At 36.9% G+C, this 13,057-nt stretch overlaps 1 protein-coding gene across 9 annotated transcripts in view; it reads left to right on the top strand.

Moving 5' to 3' along the window:
• The window catches only part of SESTD1 (SEC14 and spectrin domain containing 1), a 127,077-nt gene that overhangs the window by 32,904 nt on the left and 81,116 nt on the right, over window positions 1-13,057 (top strand). For all 9 annotated transcript variants that reach the window (XM_081261926.1, XM_081261929.1, XM_081261933.1 and 6 more), the window contains 2 exons: window positions 7,185-7,264; window positions 9,952-10,060. In XM_081261926.1, coding sequence (XP_081118052.1) covers window positions 7,210-7,264; window positions 9,952-10,060 — 164 coding nt within the window. In that variant the 5' untranslated portion in view covers window positions 7,185-7,209. The remainder of the gene's footprint in view (window positions 1-7,184; window positions 7,265-9,951; window positions 10,061-13,057) is intronic.

Raw genomic sequence — 13,057 nt, 5'->3', positions numbered from 1 at the left:
TCATTTAGTTAAGGAATTTCTGACTCTGGACATTAAAAAATGGAGGATTGCAGCTACTCAGGGTTTAGTAATTGCTAGGCTCCCTCAGGTAGACTTCCCTCTGCTTCTGGATTCTTAGGTTCAGTGGCCATGGCTCTGGAGAAGAGACACGCGGAGGATGGTGGTTTGGGGGTAGTTTGCTTATTTGTAATTTTGGAAAAGGGTTTCTAAGTGGTGGAATGTCACTAGAAAAAGACTTTTTTAATTTTTGAAGTTTAAGTATAATATAGAACTTTTAATGTACTACTGGACTCCTAAATGTAGACTTCTTGTCTCAAGGTAGAATTTTTTTTATTTTCCCAAAAAACTATAAAAATCTGCCCCCTTTCCTTTCTCCCTGTTTTCTTCCTTTGTCCTCCATCACAGGATAAACTAGGTCTGGATCCGTGAGGTAAAAATGCTATTATAGGTGATAATTTTAGCTTTGAAAGTTAGGAAAGGTGTTATATTTTTGGGTAGATATGTATTGTGAAAGTTAGCCATTTTATCATTTCCATTTAAATTCTGTCTACAGGATTGCTGTTCGTTCATTTAGGTTTGTCAGTATTGTTATAAAATCAGATAAATCATCATACCCTGGCACCTGCAATAACAGAAAAGTTACATAAATTTTCCATTGTTATACTGCTTTACTGATACATTATCCTAAAGTGGAGTGATGCTTATTTGTTTCTGCATAACTTTATGTATGGTTCTGTTGAATGATGAACCCTTAAGATAGTGAGTACTGTGTGTACTTGTGGGTGTGTTTGTTTTGATCTCTAAGATTGCCTTTTCTCTGTAACAACAGTTGAGGTATTTTCTAATCTAACTTTAAGGATAGCTGTACTTTCATATTTCTCCTGGCAATACAGGGCGAGGGAGGCTGCATTCTGCTTTTGCTTGTTGCATTAGGTGTCTCCATGATACAGACTTATTAGAGATGATTTAGTTAGCCTTAGGCAATCCTAATGGGTTTTCACTGGTGGTTAAGAAATGCTCTTCGAAGAATCTAACTGAATTTTCTAGACAAACTGGTTGATTTATACTTCATGGGAGAGGAGTTCTAGTGCACCGATTCATATCATGAATTGCAGTCTCTTTTAAAGTATAATTTGCTCAGTCTTGATTAAAAGCCTTGTAATTGGCTTTTCCTGCTGCTCAGCACATCCTCTGCTGCCCTCTAATGGCTGCCCATCAGTAGCACCATTGATGTCCATCTGTCCACCATCCACAGTCTGCCTCTCTCCAGCATTCAGCGAGTTCTTTGACTGCTGGGCCTGGGGGAGGCTATTTTGTAGAGAGATAGCTTCAGGGAGTGACTTTCAGGAAAACCAGGCACAAGGTGTTGGCATTCGGGTAGTTATGATAATGATAAGATCCCTAGAATAAATGTTTTGCCTTATTGTTCTTCATGTGCTTGCTCATTTATCTATCCATTAATTCATCAGATGTTTTTGAATGCCAGGTATGTTTAGTACCTAGCCTTGCCTCAGTCTGTTAGGTTCTTAATATAGATTTGTTGAATGAGTGAATAAATGTAAAGGTAAATAAGACTTTGCTCTTGGAGAGACTTGGTTGTCCTTATTTTCCTTTTTTAATGAAGATATTGGGAAAGATGATTATACTAGAAAATTGTTGCAAATGTTAGTGGAAACCTAATCTCCCTTTATTTATAGTTCTCAGAACATGTCATCTAACTTTATAAGGGCTCTGGTTTTGTTAGGATTTATTTTGCATCTAGGAATGATACTGAAATTAATTAATTAAATTAATTAAGATATTAAGAACCAAATTAAGGTGTTTCTAGATTTTTATTAAATAAACATGCAGCCATGGCTGCATTTTCCTTTATATTCACAGTCTCCAGGACACTTCACCTGCTATAATACACTCTTTGCCTTTTTTGTATTTAATAAATTGTGATTTCAACTTGTTTTAAATGACCATATATGAAATATGCAAAATGCAGTGTATTATATGTTCTTTCATTCTTTTTTGGTACTGGGGATAAAATTCCGGAATTCTTAACTACAGCGGTGTATCCCCATCCCTTTTTATTTTGAGACAGAGTCTCACTGAGTTGCCTGGATTGGCCTTAAGCTTGCAATCCTCCTGCCTCAGCCCCCTGAGTAGCCAGAATCATAGGCATGTACCACATCTTGTGTTTTCTTTGTTAAGCAATGTTGTGATTTCCTTCATTCTTCCATTGCTTAGTCTGCTTTTCTTGGCAATTTTTTTTAAAAGCTGCTCTTTCCTAGCCACTTTTCTTTATTTTATACCAGAAAAATGCCTCTTACTGGCTTTCTTCCAGTTTGAGAGCATAATCCACTCAGATATAGTTAGGGTGAATAAGGCTTTTCTTGTGAAAAATAATAATCTGTATCTTTCCCATAGGAGAAGAACATGAACTGGTATTTATATGTTATTTAGCATGGTATTGTAGAGATGGTGGTAACTGGTTGTATTTTGCAGGATTTTTCCTTTATTTTTGTGTTGTGTCAATTTTAGCTATTTTACAAGTTATTAACATAACCAGAGAAAAGCAAATTCTTCTTTTTAATGATTGTGATGAAGACTTGAAAATTTAAAACAAATAACTTGAAAAACTAAATTTAATTTGAATAGTATAGTAGTCATTATTTTTCATTACCATCTCTTTAGTGACAACATTGAAAGAGATTGATAGAAAGAAGACTCTAGAAAGGAGGAGGATACAAAGAGTAGCTGTATCTGTCTCTTTCTCTTGAGTGCTTCACATTTTTTTTCCATTTATTCTTTTGATTTTGATCAATACATCTCCAAACCTTTATTTCTCATTACTTCTTCATCACTTTCAATATGTTCTAAAAGAAACAATAAAGCTTTTGTATTAATAACAATAGCAGAGTATTTTACCATGTTGAGGTGGTTCTTTAAAGGAGAATTCACAATTACCTGTCTCTTAGGAGACAGTGATGGAAAAATGGGGTAGCTTGAGGATGTCAGTTTCTAAAGTGAATCCAGACTGAGAGGCTGAAGTCATCTCTCTTTTCCAATATGAGTATAGGAAGAATTCAGTGCTGGGAATTAAACTTTGGCATTTCTTGGCATATAATCAATAACCTGACTTGCAAACTCTTAATATCAAGATTTTTACTCCAAGATCACCTGCAGCTATTGTTTCTTATACCTTGTGGGGTATTAGGGATTCTTGGGTGCTATTTAATCGGGTTTTATGGTGGCAAGGGTTAAAACCTCCATGTATTGATATATCTTTTCATTGAAAATGAATGGCATTAGATTTTCCAAAAGAAGCATGAAGTGAGCTGAGACATGGTGTTCTAAGCTCCAGATTGTAGTTTTGCTTTCTATTCCAGATTTCTCCATTGACTTGAAGAGTAAAAAAGAGAAACCTACTCTAGCTAACTAATGCAGAAAAAGATTTGCTGCAACGGTGTTGTACAATTTATAGACCTGATTAGAAGGATAGAGAAATAGGCTCAAAAAATAGCAGGGATTTAAAGGTGGTTGAGAATTTGTGCTCATAGCCAGATAGACATATCCAGTTAGGAAGCCAGTTTGTTGCTGGCTATGTACGGTACTTCCCTAGGCTTAAATTCACTGTGGGAATTTAAGCTGCCTCTTGACAGCTGGATTGGCAGTTTTCTTGTTTCTAGCTTTCAGGGAGTCCATGAGGTCAAAACTGTTTTTCATGATAATTCTTAGGTTATTATTTGTCTTTTTTACTGTGTTGACTTTTGCACTGATGGTATAAAAGCACTGGTGAGCAAAAGTGTTGGCACCTTAGCATGAGTGGAGGCAGTGACATGGCTGTGTGTGTGTGTGTGTGTGTGTGTGTGTGTGTGTGTATATATTTTTTTACTGACAAATTTCTGACAGCAAATATATGGGGTTTTGACTCATATCAGCCAATTTTCCAACTATCTGGGTACCCACTGGGTGTCTTATAATTCAGTTCAGTTCTGGCAGTAAGCACCAGTGCTGTTGTAAAGGCTTAATCTCATAAGATTGCCCTCACTTCAGATGCTAGTCCCAAATATCGGGTTCCCAGGTTGCCACACTTCTGTCTGACTTGGCTGTAGATCAGGGGTTTTCATGATACCCTTTCTCTCCAGGTTTGCTAATTCACTAAAGTGCTCATAGACCTTAGGAAAACTGTGTATTTATCATTGTAAAGGATTCCATACGTGAACAGCCAAATAGTAGAGATCTGTTGGGCAAGGTATTGGAGGAAGGCATAGATCTCCTCTGCCCGCTCCTGTGTGCTACCCTCCATCACCTCCCTGTGTGCACCCACCTGGAAGCTCTCTGAACCCCTGGCTTAGGTGTTTTTATGGAGATTTCATCATGTAGGTATGGTTGATTAAATCACTGATGATTGACTCAGTCTCCAGCTCCTCTCTCCTTGGGGTTAGTAGGTTTGAAAGTTCTAAGCTTTCAATCAAAGTTTGTATTTTAGCAACCAGCCTCATCCTAAGGTTGTAGAGGACCCAGCCTGTCACTTTATTAGTACGAACTCAGGTGTGAGAAGAAGGGCTCATTAGAAATGACAAAAGTCACTTATCACTCAGGAAATTCCAAGGGTTTTAGGGGTCTTGTGCTAGGAGCCAGGGATATTTTTTATTATGCCACATATGCTCTAGGTATATTTATTCTGCACATAGTCTAGAGCCTCATCTTGCTTAATTGGCCAGATGTCAGTGGATATTTTCAGAGCTGTTTTATTGGGAAGCTGACAGTGTGATATGAAAACTATTTTACTGGAACCAGATTGCCTGGGTGTGAATCCCAACATTCTCATTTATTAACCATGTGAAATTGGGGCAACATTTAACTTGTCTGAGCCCCTGTTGACTCTTTTGTGAAATGGCAATAATAATAATATTTATCTCAGAAATATTGTGAACATTAAATAAGTTAATACAAAGTAATCATTTAGATCAGTGCATAGCCTATAGTACACATTTGGAAAATGTTAAGTATCACAATCATTATTTATCATTAGCAGACTTCAAATCAGGTCCCCAACAGGCTGGTCACAGGGGAAGGGAACCAAGAGATGAATTCAAACTTTCTGGATTCTTGTATAGCTCAATAACTCATGGAGTTATAACACTGATCCAGAAATATGAAGTGCTTACTGGGTTTGGATGAAGATGTGAATTGTGAGCTTTTCTTCCTATTTTCTACTGCTTGTCTATTAACTGGGCCAATGTGGAACAGAAATGAATGAACAAAAATTGCAAACAAATATTTAAGGAAGAAAACTTTAAAAGAACCTATCATTTAGTTTGACAGCTTGTTCTCTGTGTAGACAAGTGCAAATAGTGTTTTTTTTTTATTATTAAATATACAAAAGTTGTAGAATAATATACTGGCTTAATTAGTTTTAATTGGCCAGTATCTGACCGTTGTTTAGATGAGATCCTTTTTTTGTTTTTCTTTTACTATGCAGGATTGAAAAAAAACAAAACAAACCTATACTTTTTTTTTTTTTGTAGGGCAGGGCTGGGACTTGAGCATTTAGCTCCATCTGGTAGGTAGCACAGTGCCTGGAATGGGATGGGGTTCCTAGCAGGTGTTTGCTGAATAAATAACATTCTTTTATATAAAGAGTCATTTTCCACTCCACTGGAAAATTGTTTTCAAGAGAGTATACTTTTACTAAATGCAATAAAATTTCATGGAGCACTCCAAGGAACTGCCCTGTGTTGTGATGGCTGGTGGGAGTGAGATGCCGTGGGAGGGAGGGATGGAAAATGTGCTGCAGAGAGCTCTCAGGCATGAGGCTACGTGGAGAAGGGCGATGTAATTGAGCCTCTGATTTTCTTGTTTTTCTTTTCCTTTCCTTCTTCCTTTCCTTCTTCCTTTCCTTCTTCCTTTCCTTCTTCCTTTCCTTCTTCCTTTCCTTCTTCCTTTCCTTCTTCCTTTCCTCCTTCCTTCCTTCCTTCCTTCCTTCCTTCCTTCCTTCCTTCCTTCCTTCCTTCCTTCCTTCCTTCCTTCCTTCCTTCCTCTCTCTCTCTCTCTTTCTTTCTTTCTTTCTTTCTTTCTTTCTTTCTTTCTTTCTTTCTTTCTTTCTTTCTTTCTCTTTCTTTCTTTCTCTTTCTTTCTTTCTCTTTCTTTCTTTCTTTCTTTCTTTCTTTCTTTCTTTCTTTCTTTCTTTCTCTTTCTTTCTTTCTTTCTTTCTTTCTCTTTCTTTCTTTCTTTCTTTCCCTCCCTTCCTCCCTTCCTCCCTTCCTCCCTTCCTCCCTTCCTCCCTTCCTCCCTTCCTCCCTTCCTCCCTTCCTTCCTTCTCTCCTCCAATTCTGTTTTAGGAGTGTGTGGGGCTGTCCAGATCTCTGAATGCCTGCCATGCCAAAGGTCCCATTTAAGGAGCACTCACTGGCCGCGGCCCTTGCCATGTGGGTACTCCTTTTTTGTCCTTAGCATAACTTCTGCCTATGACTAAGTAGACTCCAGAAAACCAGAGGTAGAACAATCCATTGTGATTTGGCACAAAACAGTGATTTTATTAGTTATTTTCCCCCCTCTGTAGAATTTTAAACTGGAAACCATAGAAATATGGAGGCAGTAGTGGGGACAAAAACTAAAGTAGTATATTAGGAAGTATCTTGAGATGGATGTGAAATTAAAATGCATTGTCTGTGTTATAGGGTAGACAAAATTCAAGAAATCAGAAATGCTATTTAATATTGGAAGAGAAGGAATCAGATATTTGAATTAAACTGTATAATTAATAAAGAATGCAATAGAAGATTGACTGCCTGCCTGCCTGATTGATTCATTCATTCAACACATTATTCAACAAATTATTCAACAAATAATTTACTGAGTTACCTCTGTGTACTGGGGACTATGTTAGCCCAGGAGTACTGCTCTGAAAAATCAGTCAGTTGGTTATTCTCACCCAGCTGTGATTTTACCCACCGGAGGACATGTGGCCAAGTCTAGAGATATCTTGACTGTTACAGCTGGGCAGTGTTCTTGGTATTTACTGGGTAGACACCCGGGGCGCTGCTAACTGATCAATCTACAGTGCTTGGGAGCTTATCTGCTTCAAAATATTGGTCGTTCTCAGAAGTCCTGGGATAAACGATCATAAATACATATTTCATAGAATGGTTGTTATTTTGTGGTTGACATTTGACTTTTTGTGTTTTCAGAAGTGAGGACGTTTCCCGGAGTGAAATGGAGGCCTCAGTAATATTACCCATTCTGAAGAAAAAACTAGCCTTCCTTTCAGGTATGTTTTCTTAAAATTGGAAATGTTTGATATGTAAGTTTACATAAACTTCCATTCTTTGATAAGTTTGACAGAAGTCATTTTGTTTTTCTGTGAAAGATTTTAAAATGACTTATGTCAAACTTATCTGCTTCAAATTATTGGTAGTTCTCAGAAGTCCTGGGATAAACCATCATAAATACATATTTCTTAATGAGAGTAAAGAGCTATGTGAGTGGACTGTCAGGGCTGGTTCCTGGCAGGGCAATTTTTATTCTCTTCTGTAATTTGATTAAAATGACCTCTACAAGGTAGATGCCAAATTTCTTACTTCTTAAATAAAAATCTAATAATTAATAACTGAATAGGTGGCATATAAATAATTGTTTCTGAAATCTAGAGTAGTTAGTCCTTGTGAAATCCTGTTCCTTGGCTTTTGTTTCCATGTGTGAGAATGTTGTATTACACTAGAGCCGTTATAGAATTATCAGTTGCGCTGCTTTCTCTCTCTCTCTCTCTCTCTCTCTCTCTCTCTCTCTCTCTCTCTCTCTCTCTATTTTTGGTACTATGGATTGAACTTGACCATTGAGCAACACATCCCCAGCCCTATTTTGTATTTTATTTAGAGACAAGGTTTCACTGAGTTGCTAAGCACTTCACTATTGCTAAGGCTGCCTTTGAACTTGAGGTCCTCCTGCCTCAGCTTCCTGAGCCGCTGGGATTACAGGCATGGGCCACCATGCATGGCTCTGCTTTTACTTTTAACTGTTTGGAATTGGGTTGTACTGGCTTAACTTTATTTTAGTTTATTAACACTAATCCATATCAGCTAAAACAAGTAAAGGAGAAGCTGTGAGATATTTTGCTAGCCTGAGAGCAGCGGTGTGGTGTGTTGAGTGTTGATTTTCTGGAATTTGGATCATTGAGTAAATCATTCCTACTTCAGAACAGGTACTGTGGCCAGGTACAATAATCCCAGCCTGGGGAGGCAGAGGCAAAGGGCTTCAGTAGAGAGACAAGAGACAGAATGCTCCTGGGTTCCGTCTCCAGTGACCCCCAACCTCCATCTCCCCAACCTGCCACACAAATAGAATGGGCACTATGGACCCTATTTGGGGTCATTTGGATGATATTATCTACTTTTCCCTTCTTAATCTCACTAGGTCCTGTTATAATATCTTGATAATACTAATGTCTTTTTTTCAAAATATCTTATAAATTGGCATGTTTTTTACCTAGTATGAATGATGAAAGATGAAATAAGAAATTGAAGTCTATTAGTATTATTGTCTCCTTATTTTTTTTTTAAAGAGAGAGAGAGAGAACAGCATCTTTATTTTATTTTTATGTGGTGCTGAGGATCCAACCCAGCGCCCCGCGCATGCCAGGCGAGCGCGCTACCACTTGAGCCACATCCCCAGCCCTGAAATCTGTATTTTAAATAAAAACAAGCAATTGGTTCACTATTAATAATTCATACTGTCAACCTAATGAAGGACAGAAGACCACTTACAGTAGCATGTCATGTCTCTGATGCAAACTTTTTTTTTTTTTTTTTAACACCTTTCAGTTCTTGGTGATAGATTTCTAAAGCTGATATAGAATTATACTCCTCAGGATTCGCTGGTTTTTAAGCTTTTAACTCCACTATAATTGTCATGGGTGGGGAGATAGGTTCCAGTATGAAAGTCAAGCCTGTGGGGAACTTTCAGAAAAGCTGTGTGTGAATAAAAAGGTTTAAAAGTTACATTTTAATGCATAGGGCACACTAAAGGGATCTTGGACATGCAAGGAGTGTGTGTACCTCATGCCTTGGCCCCCAGGCCTCAGGAGCCCAGGTCCCAACCTCCTTCTCTTCTGGATGGGGCTTTCTCTTCATGGTCTTATCAACAACATAGGCCTCTATGACCTTGGTGAACCAACTCAGATCATTCCTTATCACAGAACGCTCTCTTGACTGAATTTATAAATTCAACTCCTTTTAAAAAAGTCTTAGCATTTTTGTGAAACTTTTCACATATATCACAGCTTTTGTCATTTTCTAAATCCCTTTTTATAATGTTTTAATGTATTTTGTATAACATACCCTAGCAAATAAATGGTCATATTTCATCCAGTTATTTCTTAAAAGTTTCTTAAAACTTTTCTTCCTAGGTGGAAATTTATTTTATTTTACTTGTAAATGCTTATTGTGCTAGGCACACAGTAGGTGTTGGATGATTGATTACATTAAGAAACAGACTAAATGGAAGAAAATTAAGATGATAACTACTATGTTTGGATGAAGAGTTCATGAGTGAATTTTTTCTCTTATTTTTTTTCTAAATTTCTATAATCTTGCTAGATTAGTATAAACTACAAATAGTTATTAGATATTTTTAAAATTATATCTTAACCTTGTAATTGTTTTGATAACATTGGATTTAGATATGTATTAGATGCCTTAATACCTGTCATGTCTTAAATTTATTCTTTTTTGGTACTAGAGATTGAACTCAGGAGTGCTTTTTCACTGAGCTCATCCCCAGCCCTTTTTATTTTTTGAGACACCATGTCACTAAGTTACTTAAGCCTCATTTAAGTTGCTGAGACTGGCCTCAAACTTGGAATCCTCCTACCTCAGCCTCTCAAGTCCCTGGGATTATAGGGGTGTGCCACTGCACCTGGCTTATTATATGTTACATTTGTATCTTTTTTTTTCTTTATAGGAGGAAAGGACCGCCGAAGTGGCCTCATTCTGACAATTCCATTATGCCTTGAACAAACAAATATGGATGAGCTGAGTGTCACTTTGGACTACCTGCTCAGCATTCCAAGGTGACTGTAAAGGTGTCTTTTCTTATATCTCAATATGTTTTTATTCATTTACAATTGGTTCCTGCTATTGTTGAAGTATAATTTGCTATCTTACTTGCTTTAATTAGCAATGAAATTACATTTAAATAGTAGAATCAGTAAGTTATGACCACACAGCAATTAAATACTTACTTTATGCTTTTCATGCACTTACTATATACAGATTTCTAAAATGTATGTACTATCAGTATTTAAACAATTAAGAGTCATTATGCACCTTGGAACATTAGCAGAATTGAAGAAGTTAATTTAGTGGATGTCATCTTTTATTTAGGTCACTGTTTTACTATATGGATATAAATGCAACTATAGGATTATAATATATTGAGTGAAGACTACTAGGAATTTTCAAAATATTTTTGTTTTTAGAAAATAATGTTCAAAAAAGTTCATGTATGAATCCATGGGTCTTTGAACTTTTAAATGTCAATTCTTTAGTGAAGACAAAACTTACACCTTCCTATTTGCTTGAGTATACCCATCACTTCAACAGCAAAAACAAAAACAAACCTTCCCAACTTCCTCTCTGACAGTTGATATTTGGGGGACTAAAGTGTTGACCACATGATAGAATCATTTGGGGATTTTTTTTTTTTTTAAAATTTGATGCCTCAGGTCCACTTCCAGAGATTCTGACCCAATTGCTATTGGAAGGTACGCTCAGTAGAATTTTTCTTTAATCCTTTAAGCTTCCCATATAATTCTAATATGCAGCTAGATTTGCAAGACTCAGCAGTAAAGCATGACAGTGAGCACAGGTTTGTGTGAGTAAAATCTAGAGGCAGAAAAAGAAACCAATCTATATATATGCCCTTAAGCTCTAGATGGTGAATTTAAAATGTTTTAGTCACAGTAGACAATTCTCTTTTTTCTTTTCCTGTATTTGCATTTTATTGACATAATAACTTATTTTATTTAAAACCACCTTTAAGAGTACAGGTTAAAACTATATTTGGAAAAAAATTTCGATAGTTTAGTGATTGTATTGCTGATTATTTTTTTCTGTATTGGAGAAGACTTAAATTAAAAATTTAATTTTTTTTTTCACTTTCTGGAGAGGAAATTATCAGGCCCCAAAGTTGTGTATTCATATTGAATAACCTTATAGTCCTTTGAACTGCTGATGTTTGATTTATATTGTTCACCATTAGGTAACAATTTTTTTTTTTAGCTAACTGAGATTTGCTGGAGTTACAGTCACAGATTATGGTAAAAGTACTCATAGATGGGTTTGTAGAAGGTTAACTGTTTCAGGGAATTTGGAGAATGTCAGAACCACCTTCCTTATTTTATGGTTGAGGGGATTGAAACTTAGAGGTCAGGGTTACTTGTCCAGGATCACACAGCCAGTTAGTAGTAGAGCTGGGTCTAGAATCTATGATTCCTGACACTAATCCAAAACCTCTTTGTACTTCAGATGTTTATTATACAGTATAAATGCCTCTTACATGAAGTGTGGTTTGGAAATTCAGATGAAAATCAAAAACTATTTATAGTTTAGATTACTTTTGAAAAATGCCTGAGGAAGGATTAGAGACCTGCGTACTTGTTTGGACAAACTTGCTGGGTTCTCCTCCAGCATTGAGGCTGAGATTCAGAAGACAACAGGTGACTTGTGATGATAGGTTGATAGGATATGGTGTTGGGGTGCTGTTCAGCCCATAATAGCCAGGAGGCACATGCTGAGGCACATGCTCAGGCACCTGCTCCCTCTTCCTCCAGGTGGTCATTCAGTTGTCATCAACCAATGAGGTCAGAGTCCTCATGCCAAAAGCCCCACCTTTGAATATTGCTGCATTGGTAATCAAGCCTTAACCCTTCAGTCTTTTTTTTTTTGGTCTTTTTGGCTACCAGGAATTGAACTCAGGGGTACTCAACCACTGAGCCACACCCCCAGTTCTGTTTTGTACTTTATTTACAGACAGCGTTTCACTGAGTTGCTCAGCACCTCACTTTTGCTGAGGCTGGCTTTGAACTCATGATCCTCCTGTCTCAGCCTTCCAAGCCACTGGGATTACAAGTGAACCCTTGAGCCTTTGGTGGGGGGGTACTTCATATCCAAACCCTAACACTGAGCAATTCATGTGTGTTGGGATAACCAAACACATAGAAGTTTGAGTTGAGTATTTGTTTGAGTTTGTCTTACCAAATTTTTTTAGAACTAAATTCAGAATAGGCCCCAGAATGGATGATGATTGGAGGCCAGATACAGAAAGATTGTCCCACAATTAAGGAAGTGTAATGGGTAGTATTTCCTCATTTAATTCTTATAACTCCCTGTGAGACAAACACTATCATCTTCATTCCCATACCACATTCAAGGGAACTGAAGCCCAGAGGGACAAGCAGTTTAGGTGGCTCCACCACAAGCATGTGGCCCACTGGGCCAGTGATGGAGTCTGAACCCAGCAGTCCAGCTCCATGGCTGTGCTTCTCAACACCACGCTAGGATCCCACTGCATATCTGTGGCTAACTTCTGGTATGTTTTCATGTAAAACCTGGATCTGTGACAACTCTAATTGACATATGAAAATAACTCTGAATACAGCATTATGAAAGATATATTGAACATCTTTTTAATTCACTTTAATTTTTTATTTCAACAGTATAGTATATTCAGTAATATTTAAAATCATAGTGTCTTTTAGCTCAAAGGGCATTTCTTGACCTTCTAATTAAGAGAATTGTGGAACATCAGGGTTAGAAAATGCTTAGTAATCATGTAGTACTAACCATGTAAATCCTCTCTATAGAAATGTTCCCAAGTTCTTGCCTAGGGTATTTTTGATAGAAATTCATCATCTGTTAAAGCTACCTATTTTTCTCAAGTTTTAATTTTTTAAAAATTCAAGTTTTGATTTTAAATCCTTTTTTTAAACTAATTATAGAAAAAATTGTTATAAAAGAAACATCAGATGAATCTCATGGCTGATTTTTCTATTTCTATGAGGAATGTC

This window comes from Spermophilus citellus (genome assembly GCF_964194105.1).
Source record: "Spermophilus citellus genome assembly, chromosome: 11".
Taxonomy (NCBI): domain Eukaryota; kingdom Metazoa; phylum Chordata; class Mammalia; order Rodentia; family Sciuridae; genus Spermophilus; species Spermophilus citellus.
The sequence above is the reverse complement of the archived record's forward strand: the minus strand, read 5'-3'. Positions and strand labels throughout refer to the sequence as shown.